General features: G+C 35.7%; 2 protein-coding genes across 3 annotated transcripts; both read right to left on the bottom strand.

Annotated features, from left to right (window-relative positions):
* Positions 1 to 217: 217 nt before the first annotated feature.
* Positions 218 to 3761, bottom strand: LOC103986422 (fructose-bisphosphate aldolase 1, cytoplasmic). The gene is made up of 2 exons (XM_009404440.3): positions 3517 to 3761; positions 218 to 1549 (listed from the first exon to the last, which is right to left on the bottom strand). The coding sequence occupies exons 1-2, from the start codon at positions 3542 to 3544 to the stop codon at positions 501 to 503; spliced, it is 1077 nt and encodes a 358-aa protein (XP_009402715.2). The 5' UTR covers positions 3545 to 3761; the 3' UTR covers positions 218 to 500.
* A 9042-nt stretch (positions 3762 to 12803) lies between these two features.
* LOC103986423 (E3 ubiquitin-protein ligase AIRP2) lies at positions 12804 to 14565 on the bottom strand. Of its 2 annotated transcripts, none has more exons than XM_065151230.1 (5): positions 14241 to 14565; positions 13924 to 14086; positions 13702 to 13767; positions 13359 to 13588; positions 12804 to 13269 (listed from the first exon to the last, which is right to left on the bottom strand). In XM_065151230.1, the coding sequence occupies exons 1-5, from the start codon at positions 14324 to 14326 to the stop codon at positions 13059 to 13061; spliced, it is 756 nt and encodes a 251-aa protein (XP_065007302.1). In that variant the 5' UTR covers positions 14327 to 14565; the 3' UTR covers positions 12804 to 13058. The 2 variants fall into 2 exon arrangements, with proteins under 2 accessions (XP_065007302.1, XP_009402716.2); XM_009404441.3 differs by having other exon boundaries at positions 13359 to 13593; positions 13701 to 13767; positions 14241 to 14564.
* Positions 14566 to 16502: the final 1937 nt, after the last annotated feature.

Below are 16502 nucleotides of genomic sequence, written 5' to 3'. Positions count from 1 at the left end.
TGACCTAAGAATTTTCTTTTGATAGAATCCTCTAAGGTAGGATTTGACCATAGAGTTCACATTAAGAGAGTTCATATTGTCATTAAGAGAACCCTAAAGGTGGTTTTTGAGGAAAACCCTAACCATGTTTTCGTTTTCTTTTTTCTTCTTTTAAAACAGATAAAAAATCTTAATTGTTAACACAAATATCAAAAAAAAAGAAAACATCAAAATAATATTATGCTATAAAAATAATATTATCCATCAAAATAATAGTGAATGTTAGAACAAACTCTGTGGAAGTACAGAATTAGTCTGAACATATTCTGAACAAACACAGAATATTTCCGATTACAAGCAATGGTTGATAGATATTACAAAAACGGATAACAAAAACCTGAACGGTTTCAGGGCATAATACATCGCAACTTATTTAGCAGCAAAGACACAAAGCTACTGGATCCCACTTGACATTCTCTCAACATGATAAAGCTATTTGAAGACTCACCAACCATGCATGATCAATATTTGTAGTCCTTGACATGGAGGCTCTCCGAGACGCCTACGCCTCCTGCAGCATCACCCTTGTATGTGCCGAGCGTTGCCTCCGAGTTCGCCTTGCACCTGGTGAGGAATGCAGTCCTCGCCTTCTCGACATTCTCCACCTTACCTGCCCATGCCTTGAGTGTACTTTGCTGCAGAGCACGGCCGAATGAGAAGGAAAGTGACCATGGCTTCTTCCCCTGCAGCTTGTTCATGGCATTCAGGTTCAAAGTAGCCTCCTCTTCACTCTGCCCTCCTGAGAGGAAGACGATCGCAGGGACAGCAGCAGGAACAGTCCTCTGGAGAGCTCGCACGGTGTACTCGGCAACCACCTCAGGAGCTACCTTCTTTGATTCTGACCCTGGTGTCACCATGTTTGGTTTCAACAGACTTCCCTCGAGAAGGACATGGTGATCATTGAGCGCCTTGTAGCATGCGGCCAGCACACGCTCTGTAACCTCAGCACATTTTGCAATATCATGTGGCCCATCAACAAGGATCTCCGGTTCAACGATTGGGACAAGACCATTCTCCTGGCAGATGATAGCATAGCGTGCCAACCCATTAGCATTTGCATCAATTGACAGTTGTGATGGCTCATTTGGACTGATCTTGAGAACAGCACGCCACTTGGCAAAGCGAGCCCCTGCCTCATAGTACTTCTTGCAGCGTTTGCCCAGGTCATCGTGACCCTGGGTGGTGGTCTCACCATTGGTACCAGCAAGTTCAACGGTACCCTTGTCTACCTTGATACCGGGAAGGACTCCACCCTCCTTGAGGACTTCGACAAAAAGCTTTCCATCGACTGTCTTCTGGTAGAGAGTCTCCTCAAAGAGGATGACACCACTCAGGTACTGAAGAGCCCCAGGAGTGCAAAAGAGAAGCTCACGGAGATCACGACGGTTCTCCTCGACATTCTCCACATTGATGCTGGCAAGGCGCTTGCCTATCGTGCCAGTGGACTCATCAGCAGCAAGGATACCCTTCCCAGGGGTGCCAATGTAGGCAGCATTAGCAATAAGCTCATCTACAATATGGAGTGCAAAGTTAAATATACAATATTACCAAGAACAAAACATGAATAAAGGCAGACCTTCAACCAGATAAGAAATTATCATCAAAATATGTAAATACATTGCTATCTATGTTCTGAAAGGCATACAAGAAAAAAAATATATGAAATTTAAAGCAAAAGGGTTACAAGTAGCAACACAGAATAAATGGAGCAGAACATGCACTGTTTCAGAAATTGGATGACATTTGAATAAATTGCTATGTATGTTCTGAACAGCATACAAAAATTGTAAGAGTGAATTAATTGTAAAACTAACATATACCATGGAGGCTTTCGGCAACACTTGAAATCTCAATTTACTCATCTTAAAACATTCAGACCACCATTTAAAATAATTGATACATAACTAAACTAACTTCATAAAGTTCAAGCAGATTCAAATAGCCAAGATCTTTAGGCTCATTATAAAACAAACAAGAAAAATTTATAGCAACAACTATTAACCTTGGAGTCTCACTAAGATTTCCAAGAGCAATAGTGCAGTAAAGATTGACACAGTAAAAAAATATAACCTCCTATTCTTAGATAAAATGTTGAAGATCATCTTGGGGCCTACAATGATTATAATATCAGCCCTAATACAGTAGTCTTTAATAAAAAACTTTGTAATAGCTACTTGTGTTACATCAATGCAATTTTAGTGGTTGGCATTTACGGTCATCTAATTGAGACTAAAGATGTCTCAATATCCAGAATGACCAACAGGCACAGATTTCCAGACATGCATACACAATCAGCATAAACAGAACCAGCAGCAATTGAGCATAATGTCTCTTCCCAATTATTCCTCATAACCTCGATACAACTTTGCCTTCACAACTACAGCTGCCGTTAATATGCTACACATGGAATGATGATAAATGATGACAATTTCTATTTGCAGAACAGCTTTTTACATACTTTTCACTTAAAGATAAAACATCAACGGAAAAGCATGAGAAATGAAAAGGTTGAACTGAGGATTCTTTAAAGTTGGACAGAGGATTTACATGGTAACTCACAAGACCATAAGCAAAGAACCTTCTATAACAATACGACAAGGCATAAAGTAATGTAATGTAGATGCTTACTGCTTTCACACAACAAGTATGAACCCTAAAATCCAAGAGAATTTCAGATTAAAGAACAGCAAAAAGGATCAATAAAACTACATATAATCGACAAATTAATCAGATCGAGTAGAGCTATAAATAATACTGATTGAGGGAAACAAAAAGTTATCCAAAAGAACACACTCCTTCACTATTAGCTTCAAATCTACGCTAGGAGGAAAAGAATAAGGAAACAAAAAAGTAAACTATGGGGGAAAATAAAAACACCATATCACACAGACCCAAAAGCCAAAAAAAACATTTTTTCAGATGCAAGCCAATTCAGATCCACGAAAATCTCAAATCCACCAATTAAACCAACCAAAGTTTGACCCTCATGAAAGACAGCCCCAAAGAATCCGTAAAAATACAGAAATCCACGAGGCAGGACACGATGTAGGAACATGCAAGTGGAAGAAACGAAGAAAAGAAACTTTTTTAGCTCCACGCGGAACGAGGAGTAGGAGACATGGACAAGAAACACAATATGCCAAATCTTCGAAGAATCCAACGGTCGACAAAAAGCCAGAAATCCAAGAGGCAGGACGCCGAACATAGTAGAAGAAGACGGATAACAAAAAGGGCACATTTACAAGTACGAAGGAGGAAAAGGACAAAAACAACACAATTTTCCAGATCGAAACCATCTCACGTCTTAGAAGGTCTAAATCCAGCTAGCAAACCAACCAAAACTTAATCTTCACAAAATCCAGTGCCAGAGTATCGGTAAAGATCCATAAAACCACAAAGAAGAAACCGAAAACGTACATCAGATGTTCCCAAAAGAAGCGAAAAGAACAACTTTTACAAGGAACTGGGGAAGGATACCGTGAAACTGGCCGCAGTAGGCAGACATCTTGGATTCGAGAGGGTGATCGGAAGGAGAACGAGCCAGAAGCACAGACGGAGCGTTTGGAGGAGCGCGACGAATAGAGTTGGGAGTGAGATAGTGCGCGTTAAATAGGAGGGACGAAAGGAAGCGATCGGCAGGGAAGAGACGAGTGCGGTCAGAGGTCTCCTCGCGATGGGTTTGGGGCCATGGATGTAGGCAAAACTTGTGGCTTGCCAACTGTTAGACACCTCCGTCCTTCGGCTACCACCAAACCTAATTGGTAACCGTACCTATGTCACCTACCCACTCACGGCCCCACTTTTGCTAACCAATCATCACGCTTGCAACGAGGCATTTCGGTTGCAGTTGGTAGCCAAGGCGTCATCTCCCGCGGCGGGCCAGGCGGGCCTCGACGAAGCCGCCACGAACGCCATGACTGAATCACCCGTGTATTTGTACGGGTGATGTCATCTCCCGCGGCGGGCCAGGCGATACTCATATGCGCGAGGATCGCATCACCCCTGGCTGTTTTCACGGGTGATTCAGTCTGCCCCCGGCAGCAATTTCCTCCCTGCTACCAACCATAAATAATGCCTCTTATGAGCACGTTTGATTACGATGATATTTGTAAGCATCAAGAATATAATCATATTATTATTATATAAAATTAAAATTAAATAATTATAGATTGAAGATTATTTTTTTATTTTTTTTATTTTTTATAGAGAAAAATAATCATTGATGTCCTTTTTAGCATTATGTAATTTTGACCCGTATGTTTTCTCTTGAATTGTCACATACACAAAAATCGAAGTTGGGATAGACTTCTCGATCCGACCCCTCAAACATTTAAGTTAGTCCTAAGATCAACTTTTCTACGTTTAAGTTCTCGATTTTGTTTCCTTTTACTTAGAGTTAAGATTTTCCTCGACTATTGTGCACAGAGGATCATTCAGTATGAGCTTCTATCGTAGTGGGTCTTTCAGGATGAGTCAGGTTTTTTTCAACTCATGCATCTCAAGCATCATTCAGCTCGAGCCTCTATCGTAACGAGTCTTCTAGAACGGGTCATGTTTTTCTCAACTCATGTGTCTCAAACATCATTTGACATAAGTCACTGTCATAACGGGTTAAGTTTGTCTTGACTCACACTACGTGCTTATCTAAAATAGATAATTCCTCACATGCCTATGTATTCGTATCCACTATAAAATGTTGGCTTTAATGACTCTATATCAAGGACACACAACTATAGCTTTGGTTATTAAGATAATCTTCACAAACACTAGCATTGTGCAGTTGTTGTCATTGGAACTACATGACATGAAAGAGGAAAAAAGAAAAAAAGAACTACAACATAAGAAGTGGACTGCACGTCTCAAGCATCAAGAGAGTGGGCAGGAGAATGGAAGATTCAAAATGAAGATTTAAGCCTGAGAACAAAAGAGAACTTGCTTAAGGTTCTTCAGCACTGGGAAAAGTTGATCCACTAGCCATAAAGTTGCACAGGGCATCTTGTAATCTTGAGTGGCCTATTCTTTGATGTATTGAGTCAGCATCCACTACCCCAACTTTGACATTATTCGCCTCTCTCTTTCCCTGTTGGAATCCTCATCAATTAGCAGTACTTTGTAGAAGTCATGATGCCTTTAAAGTTGGTCTATTCAACTAAATAAAAAAGTTATTCTTAATCCTAGACTTCAAGAGTAGAAGACAAATATAAATTTGTGTTGCTACTCAAGTTTTATAAAGATAAAAAGGTTCTGACATTATACATTCCAAATAGTTAATCCTTGATGTCACCAACCTAACACATCCAACTGCACATTTCTCTATGTAGGATACAAGAGATGACCAACCTATCAGATCACCATTTCCTAAATTAAAAGGGTACCGAACAAATGCAAATAGTTTTCGGTCTGATTTGGTTGTCACTCATGCCAAGTCCAGGACAGTGCATCACTTGGCATGCAGGCACATAACTTTGTTCACTACAATTTCTCCTCCAAACTCTTTTAGTTATGAAGTTTAGGTGGCAAAATCATGGTTTACTATATTATAGAAATTGGTACATGAATTTATTTCCTTGATGTAATACCACATGATGATCATCATGCACTTATGAATGTTCTCAAAATGGCTCTGCAACATCAGAAAGGTGCTTGAATAGTTCTTGGAAGGTCAAGAGCTGCATCTTGTTACTAAAATACAAGTGTTTGAGTAGTTCAATAATTTGGACATAAGTTTGTCAACCAAATAACAAAGTCTCAATAGCTCATGTCATTTGAAAACTTAATGAGAATGATACATGGGGCCATGCAGTCTAGCTTCAAATTTGATTGTGATATATATAATATATATATATATGTATATATATATATGTATATGTATATATATATATGTATATGTATATATATATATGTATATATATATATATGTATATATATATATATGTATATATATATATATATGTATATATATATATATATATATATATATATATATATATATATGTCTCAATAGTTCATGTCATTTGAAAACTTAATGAGAATGATACATGGGGCCATGCAATCCAGCTTCAAATTTGATTGTGATATATGTATATATATATGTATATATGTATATATGTATGTATATATGTACATGTACATACATGTACATGTACATGTACATTTACATTTACATTTACATTTACATATATATATATATATATATATATATATATATATATAATAGAGAGATAGTGACGATTAACCGTCAATGTCGATCCAAAGCCTAGATGAAAAAGGTGGATGATTGTATTAGGTTAATGATAACCAACATAAAACTATATCAGATCTCATGAATATAGATCTTAATCGATTTCAGCATAAAGCTATGTAGTCATGCGAAAAAAACGTGGGGCACCTTCACCACATAAGTATCTTGAATTTTAAATGGTGAGCTAGGAAGTCACCCTGAAGCGGCCCATCACATTTATGCCCGGATATGGTGCCGAGTAACCAAGGGTTCTTATTGGTTGGACCAATTAGAGTAAAGAAGTTAGTCTAAGAACAGAATGTTAGGTTAGCAACTTGAAATATATGAACACTTTCAGGGAAGAGATTAGGATTTGTATACATTATGAGCAGAAGAAAAATAAATATTATTTGCTTACAATAAACTATGTGGGTAAGGAAAAAAATCTAGAGAAATTGATAGTACCGAATTTAAATTTTGATATATTATAAAAGTTAAATACAAAAATAATTTAGAAATTATTATTGAAGAATCTTAAGAACAATGTTAAAGATATAAAAAGATTTAAAAATATAATTATAATTCTAAATTTTATGAAAGGACAAGATATTTTGAATATCATTAATATTTATACTCCTCAAACCAAAAGAGAATTTTAGAAAAACTTAAATGACATTGTTCAAGAAATGTCCTGTAGGAAATTTGAATGGTCCTGTAGGAAAAATATATGATGAATATAAAAGAATATATATGAGCTTTAGTTATGAGGAGAAATAAAGATGATGGTATGATTTTGGATTTTGTAACTTTGTATGATATTATACTTAAAAATACTCACTTTGATAAGAAACATTAACATTTGATTATTTATAAGAGTGCTCACAATCATAATAGACTTTGTTTCTCACTACAAATATAGATAAAATTATTTATAAATATTATAAAGTTATACATAGTGAAAGTTTGACAAATCAAGATAGAATGATAGTATTAGATATTTGTTTTAGAAAATAGAAAAAAATAGTTAAAAAATTTATTATGACTATATGATAAAATTTTAAAGATGATAATGTAGAATAAGATGAACAAGGCAATGACTTAAAATTTTGATGAGGATAATATTAATATTATTTAGACTATAATAATTAATAAGATTATGAGCTTAACAAAGAAGATTCGAAACTAAAAATATACGTGTAAGAAATATTTATGAGTTTATTTTAATGATGAAACTAATTTATGAGTTTATTAGACTAATATGCTTTGAGATGAGTGACATAAGAAATACTTTAATCATAAACTCAAACTACCAAATGACCAACTATTAAGTAAGAGAGTCAAACATTGTGTCGAAAAATTATCATAAGAATTGGTCAATGTGTCGAAAATCGAACTTCATACTAAAGGTTTGGACATCATGCTAGAAGGATCAGATATTATGCCAAAAGATTAGATGACATGGGAAAATCGACATATCGATAGAATAGACGATATACGAAAGGAAAGGGCATGAACTGTACAAACCTAAGCAACTGTTTAATCTAGTAGATGTTGTAGAAATTGATTATTTAATCTCTAAGCAATACTAGATAAACTGTTTTAGATGGCTTGGAATGTACAAACCTAAATAAGAAGTAAAAACATACCAATTAAATTTGTTATTCTATGAGTTAATTAGAATATCCATTTGCAAGGCTTGCTATACTAAGTGGTATCGATTGGTACGAGCAATATGTACCGATTTGACAGGGGATCGGTACGCAAACCGCCCTCTACTGGGTCGCACCCATTACATGACCTCATATCGAGCAATACGAGGTTTGTATTGATTAGTAACGATCGAATTTCGATTAGTAACCATAGGAAATAATTTTTAAACCCTTTCCTCTACTATAGTTGTCCTCGCAGCATGCAAAGACAAAGACAAAGGCAAAGGGAAAGGCGGTAACATTAGTTGCATAATTGAAAAGAATCAAGTCGAGCGATGTGACATCTTCTCAATTGCATTCAATAACTCGATCGGTCTAAAGACATGACAACGATGTGGTTAACAATGCCTCAATCGATGATCACAGTAATGCCTAGGAGTTGACGATCTCATCTACATAATTTAAGAGTGATGCATGGACCGAAGAAAAATATTTTACACATACCACCAAAGATTTAGATCACAGAGCTCGACGAGATACTGGTCAAGTTTATACATGGAAGAGGAAGGGGAAGGCAGTGGACAATTTTGAGCTGATATAACAAACTCTACACAACATAAACACAAAGCGAAGCTCATTGTATTCACAATTATCGTATTATGGAGCATTTAATGACCAACAATAGTACGGTGATAATTGATCATATTTCTCCAAGTAGTAGTATAATAATCAATCTTATAATATGAAACAATAGATCAGTGGTAAAGGTAAAAGTTCTGACATTCTCCATGCTCCGCACTAATATATACCATAATCGTCTTTGCCTCAGGATGATCAAACTACGACTATCACCAAATTAATGTACCAATAACATACAATGTATCAATATACTATGTCATACAATCATTTTTAGGATTAGATTTGACAAGTATATCAAATTAAAATACAGATACATAGAATCAAGAACCCTGTTCCATCGCTGATGGAGTCCCTAGTTCTTTTTTATGATAAAATCAGGTATATCCATTGATTGATTACTTAATTCATTTAAATTTTAAATTTTAAATTATTTAAAAAATAATCTAACAATTCACATCATTTATTTATAGATAATTCAATATTAATGAAATGGATATCCATACCACAAAATTACTCTACATAATAATAATAAAAAATCACTATTCTTTCTTAATTTAGATTATTTTACTAAAATTATATTAAATTTATATTTATTTTTGACTTAAAAACCCTAATCTAACTTTTTTATATTTTTAAAAAATTTTGAAATTATTTTTAGTAATTTTATCCTACCGTTAGTATGACTAGGCATACCAACATACGATACATCGAGACACCTTGATACATATTATATCGATGACTAATCAGTATACTAGTACGAACCGATATGACAAACCTTATTCATTAGTATATTTCTCACCTAATTGTCCGTCTCTTTATATGGAGAATAATAAGGAAGTTAAAGCACAATATATAATTCAAGATGATGAATGCTCACTAAAGAATGAGAAGAAAAGCACCCTGATCTGATGTCTAAAGTACTTCGATAACAAAAGCAAAATTCTCAATTTGTATCTTGAACATAAGTTTTTCAAAGAGAATCACTTGCAAGTCACACACCAAAGGAACAACATACAAGCTGATAAAAGAAAATTGCTGTTAGATAAACCCATGACATGATTGAAGATGACAATAAAATAACAGACCTGCATGCTGTCATGACTTATGATGTTCATATAGGCATGTCTTTCATGATCCAACCAATACTCAGGCAACCACAGGTTTCTTTGTTGGCCTGTGAAACATGCAGAAAGCTATTAACATGCTCGAATACTATCCTTTGTTTGCACTTTACCCTAAACTAGTTTTGCCATGATGCAGAAACAATTTAATCAGGAAGTTTCCAATCTAATCAAACAGCCTATGCATTATCTTACACAAAAATATGTTCATGATACTAAATAACAATTCGCTTATGATACTTTACTTTCTATTGGCTGACAGGAACTTCTTTGTCTGAGGTGCCAAGTGTGTTGTATATAAGGTTTGCTACTAACAGGGTGCCTACTGTTGATGTTGATACTGGTTCCTGATGACAGTGATGATATTGGCTGTGCTGCAAATGTACACCATCAAAGCGACAACCATAATATGATTGTTCAGAACAAGTTACAAGAACTTAAGGGCAATATCCTGAAGCCATCATCTCATATGCTGACCATGTACACAATACTGTGACGGAGGACCCAAGAGTAGGCTGTGGTAGTGGAAGTGGCCCTTATATTTTTGACTCCTTTGCATTCTGTGGCTCACCAGGTGTTACTAAAGCCTGCATGGAACCAAACAGTTGTGGCCGACATGTTGTACAACCATGGTTACTGTAGACCACTAATGTGCTAATGAATTCCAAGAGTCAGAAGGAGCTGAATGAAACATCTATGAGTAAGATTTAAGTCCTCAGAATAAGTTGATGTTTAAGTTGGGAAAGAATGGAACTTACAGGTATTTCTTAAACTAAAATGATACATGAGCTCTAAATGAATGCCACAAGATAAATTTTGCATTATGGAAATGCCCAAGTCCAACATGAGTGCAACATTCAATACTATATCCACTTTATTCCAGAATGACAATGTATACTATCCCAACTGAATAGATAATGAATTTTATCCAAACATCAGGCAATCCACAAAAGCATAGGTGTTGCAATTTAAGCAAGATCACAGGAGTTAATTTGATTAATAAAAAAAACCAAGGAAATGGATATAGACTGTGAATTTAAATTGAACCACTATTGAACTTTTAGGTGAAGAAACATATTACAGCCATATCACAAAACCTTTAACCAATGAAATGATTTTCTGGATGCAGAACATCTGATTCGATGTATTCTTGGAAGTATCAAGCATATAAATTTGGCTGTAGGGATCAAGAGAAAAACCTCACCGGTCAACCAACTTGTTGCTTTAACTCATGCAATCCTGGTATTAGCAATTACAAACATTTATGGGCATCTCGGAAGTGTGATAAAAAAGAAAGATTTAAAGACAAAGGAATAGGAAAAACATGCTCCTTAAAGAACTAATAGTCAATTTCCTAAAATATCAAATTGAACCAATCAAGAACTGAATGGCATAACATGAAATAGGTGCATAAGAGGAAGGCACAAAACAAACAGACAATCATCCTCAGATCCTTCATGTATTAGTAATCAGAGGAGGTATACACACTATTGTTCAAGTCTTCAAGAGGGTCATTGATCAGGTGTCATTGTTGCACTTCCTGATTCAAACGGCCTACCACTAGCAAACAAATACAAGAAGTGCTGACAACAAATGTTAAAATCTAAATTTGGATCATAAAATCTTTTTTATTTTATGATGTTATAGACCTATGATGATCCTAATTGCTAATACAATCTATTAGTTATAAAATCTAAATAGGATCTACATCCAAATCTCAAAATCCTAGAATCTCGACCTTACCTATGATTCAAACAATCCATGCAACTTTTTTTAAGTGTTGGATGTTCCCCAAATGTAATCATGCAGATTTATGTCAGATGCATCCTTCAACCATTCCATACCAACCAAAGAAACTAATCACCAACTTTAGCTAAACCACCTAATTAATCCTTTACCTCTAGGCACCACTTAATCATAAGAAGATTGTCTAAAATAAGAAGTTGCACCAACTTTAGTCCTACCTGGGCATCATTACCTGTTTCAATCAAGTGAGAAATAGGGTAACCATGCAATGACTAATAGGGATTTACCAATGGATCTGATCCTTGAATTGTTATAAGCAAACTCAGCTTGAGGTAAGATCAAATACCATTAGGCAGATTGCTTGCCTGTTACGCAAATTGGTAAATTGACCAGAGATATCATGACTACCTAAGTTTGACAATCTACATTGGATGGTTACCGCTACTCAACGAAAGTTTAGTTAGTCCTTTGATTAGACACAAGATCAAATGGCTCGAGTTTAATTGATCCATATTAAAGTAAATAACCAAGGAATGACATACAAGCAGACAATTTGTTTAGAAAATAAATATGCAAAATGTGATGTATTGGATATCTTATTATGAGGAATGAAATGTCTCATTTAACAAACCAATCAAGTATCATTATCTACAAAGACATGACTAACCTTTGTAGATGTTTTAATAAACCTAGCATAAAATCAACAAGAACATCTTTCCATGCTGCTATAGAAATGATTATGGAGTTTTAAGTCCTTTAGTGAATGACATAAATGTATGGAAAACTTGATACCAGTCACATACCTTTACAGATCTCATCCCATGTTTGTCTAGTCAACCTTCTTGCCCTGGGTCCAAAATCTTTCCTACACTAAAGTGACCAACTAAAAACCCATTTTGCAAATTGTGAACTAAACTCTCCAAGTGACCCTGTAGGAATGCATAAGTGTCCCATGAAAGAAATATCCTTTTTTAATGACAAAGTTGGCAGTGGGATTCATAGTAAGCTCCTTATATGACTAAAAACTTGGTCCAAAAAATTGATCATTATTATGGCTTTAATTGACTCTAAACCATCTGTATAACAACCTTTAATGGAATCTAAACCTACAACTTGAACTAACACAGTAACTAGTAAACTTTATCGATGACTTGGTGCATCTAGTAGATTTTATTGTGGAACTAGCCTTATGTTGTACGTGATAATTGTACCTTTGGTAAATGAAGACTATCTATCATGTGTTTACTTCAGATTATTTTGTGAGTTCAAATAACCAACTTCTGTTTTCATTACTACAGGTCATCATGTCAAGCATAACAAGTCAATTCTTGAGAAGCATTGTGAACTCCAACTGAAATAGAAAGACAGCAGAATAGTAAATCAACTAAGTTAATGGGCACATGAAAAGCTTCAATTTTTTTCTCTTTTTTCCTCCAGTGGCTTGCCAAACCTTGGCATCCAAAAATAGCATGACTAGATCTTCAATTTCAGAGAGCAATATTTCATGTAATATTATCCTGAAAAGCATCACAATGCAATTCAACTGCACAATCGGAAGAGACATCTCAGGTTGAGTAACTCTTCCTTACCAGACTCAACCTACAAGGGATGGTCAGCTATAGTGCAGTTCATACATCACTATTCTTAAATCCATTGATCATAATAGACAAAGAAAAGGGTATCTGGAATTATCAGAGGCAAACTATCTATATAGCGGTAGAAGCGCCTCGCGTTATCCTTTTCTAGTGTCATGTTATCAACCACATCGCCATTGCTTGTAAGCACCCAGAGGTCTCTTGACCGAATTCTTTTTAAGCTCCCCCTGCAGAAGGGGCAAGATTGAGATCTCACATCCCTGGAGATTGAAAGGATGACCAAAATTAGAGGAAATAAAAGTATGAAACCTGTTTACTTATAACATAATGACATTGGGTAAGCATTTACCAGTCACGGTAGCATTTTAGGCACATGGCATGGCTGCAGCTTGGCAAGACCATCTTGGTGCAAACCTCCAGACATATCCCACATTCATCCTCTCGGTCCAAATCCTTATCAGAAGCCTTTTTCCGGTCTTCCATCCTCTTCCTTCCAACAATCTCCTTATTCTGGCCCCTCTCACTACATTCCTCCCTACCCATCAAGTTACTATCAAGTTGTTGAAGAGAAGGGTACACGACCGCTGCGATGTTTTCACCCAGAAAAGAGGAAGAATCCTCATCAGGATACAAGGAAAAACGAAGTACCTCAAGAATCTTATGAACGCATGAAAGTAAAAGTTTTGCTGACCATAGAATTCCCTGAGGCTGGCACGCCTTTCATAGGTGGATATCGATGATGTTCCATCAACATAAACCTGGATAATTTACATCATAAATTTCAACACTCAGACCACATGAATTAATCCTCAACTCAAGAAATGCCCTCATAGCAACAACATAAGAAACTTGGATGAACAGGAACCCAAAAGACAACCGAAACAATATAAAATCAGATACAGTGAGATGATAACCTTGTATATCATGATCTGGAAAATGCATAAATAACTGAGAAGACTATAAGAACAAGAACAGCCCATATACTGGATGAGGAAGAGGAAAAATGGTGCCAAAGGGCTGCAAGACAATCTCATGTGCAGGCATGGACCACCATAGGCTCTCTGAATAGTTTCTGCCCTGCAGCATCAGCAATGGCAGGTACCAAACAGATTACAACTCATCGAATCTTACAAACTCGTAGCAACAAAGAAGCATGAGCCCGAAACCAGAAATGTCTGGTAACAAAAGAAAGCAATTGGATGGAAGAGACAGGAAGGCATGGAGGGATTACAGGGAGTTGGCGTGGCTTATGTCAGCTTCAAGGCCCTTCAAGGAACCTCTGAAGGATGATGTCCTCGAAAGCTGGTTCTGAAACATGGCCTCGAACAACTCTTTCTTTTCTTGAAACAGAGAGAGAGAGAGAGAGAGAGAGAGAGAGAGAGAGAGAGAGACGGTGGTAATGGAATCCTTTGTGCTGCTAACCTATGGTCTGGTTATATAACAAGAGATCGTTGATTGAGAAGAACCTTTTGGGGGCAGGAAGGAGACGCTGGCTAAAGATGGAAGGGGAGAGCAGAACAGCACAGCACAACACAACACAGCACAGGGGTAGTTCAGCTTTTCTAGAAAGGAGCCAAAATATAGGAGTTTTGGGATTTTTTATCCTTTATATATTTATATATATATATATATGATGATTTTAAAAAAAAAAACTTGTAACTTTAAAAAATTCTAACTTTTTTTATTAGCACTCCAACTTTTAAAAATAAAATTTTTTTTCTAAAATGATCCTTCTACTCTGGTTGAGTATTACCTTTTGTTCATGTTGATCGTGTATCTGTTCTAAAAAAGAGCCAAAATATAGGAGTTTTGGGAATTTTTATCCTTTATATATTTATATGTATATATATATATATATGTATATGATTTTTAAAAAAACTTGTAAGTTTAAAAAATTTTCAATTAGCACTCCAACTTTTTTTTAAAAAAATAATTTTTCTAAAATGATCCTTTTACTCTTATTGGGCATTACCCTCTCTTCATCTTGATCGTGTATCTGTTTCATCAGTCGTTTTTCTTTGTTGAACTCATCTAACAATTTTAACAATGGCTAAGGTATGCCTCCTCCTTTTTTTATCGATAGTTGATAACGAAGGGGTGTAATGAGACAATGAGTGAGGGTGGACTATCTTTTCATACTCAATGACAATGATGACTAAAATTATACCTTCGTCATTGGGTTTAGCGAGGTCCAACGAGAGTCATTACACCCTCATCGCTAGGTAGATTCGACGAAGAAAGAAAGGCTTTTGTAGGTTGGATATAAGGACTTGCTAAAAAATAAAAACGATTTGTTGGGTGGATTCAATAAAGACAAAAGTTTTTTTTAGAATTTACATATATAATTTATTCAGAAATAACTCATTAATTGAATTTGATCAATCTTAAATTTTGTGCAGGACACATCTTTTTGATAAATGAATAAATATATCCTTCATTTCTTTCGTTAATTCTATAATTTTAGAGTGAATCAAATCAAATCGAATCGTAATTAATCAATTTTCTACCTTTCTTTATGCTTTATTGAACCGATCATAAATGTTTTATCAAATGGAAGCGAAAGTTACACCTTCGTTATAACATAAATCCTGGAGGGATCCTATCAAAAATAAAAATAATATGTGAGCGAAGCCACTATTAAATTTCATGGAAGAAACGGTAAAATAATTTATTTTTACGATAGAAAGTTCTCAAAATTATGAGTATATATATATATATATATATATATATATATATATATATATATATATATATATATTTATTGAACAAATTAATAGTGGCAGTAGCTTTCAAGGTTGAATAGTTGAAGGTGGGTGAAGCGGTGGGGCCGAGATGTCACCCTGACGCTGGGGCCCGGTGGCACCGCGTATCAATCGATCAGGACAACACAATCTCTCGCGTGTGCGTATTATACATGTAATTCTGACTCCGAGTGCGTGTGAGAATATAGTTCTGGGGCGGTAGGTGTTTGTGATAATTTCCCAAAGAAAATGACACGAGATTAAAAGGACGTTCGAAGGTGCACCTCCGACATGTGTGTCGGTCTGTGTTGACAGTGTTGACTGAGAGAGAAGGAAAGACATCGCAGTGGGTTGGTGTGATTGATGACTCCTAAAGAAAATGACAGGGGAAGACATTTGAGTCCGCGACTTCTCTGTGGGGGGATTCAAAAGCAGAAGCTTTCGGTGGCATCTTCACAGCTCAATCCTGCAGTAAGGAAAAGGAGGAAATAAAAAGGAGAGAGACTTAGAATAAGGAAAAGAAAGTCACTGTGTATTAGAAGATACCAACCTTGTGGATGATTTGATTCCAGAATTGAACCTATGCATCTCATAAGCAGCTTCTCTTTTGACAAAAAAAGATTATATAACAATTAATAACCAAATAAACAATGGTGGCTGTTGAGCACTAAGAACATCTTTAGACCTTCTCAAATGAAAGCTGGAATACAACAGTAGAGCTTATACACAATTCTAGTCATTTGGGTTCTAAG

The sequence above is a fragment of the Musa acuminata genome, chromosome BXJ3-5 (genome assembly GCF_036884655.1).
Source record: "Musa acuminata AAA Group cultivar baxijiao chromosome BXJ3-5, Cavendish_Baxijiao_AAA, whole genome shotgun sequence".
Taxonomy (NCBI): Eukaryota; Viridiplantae; Streptophyta; class Magnoliopsida; order Zingiberales; family Musaceae; genus Musa; species Musa acuminata.
This window is presented reverse-complemented; position numbering and strand designations above follow the sequence as displayed.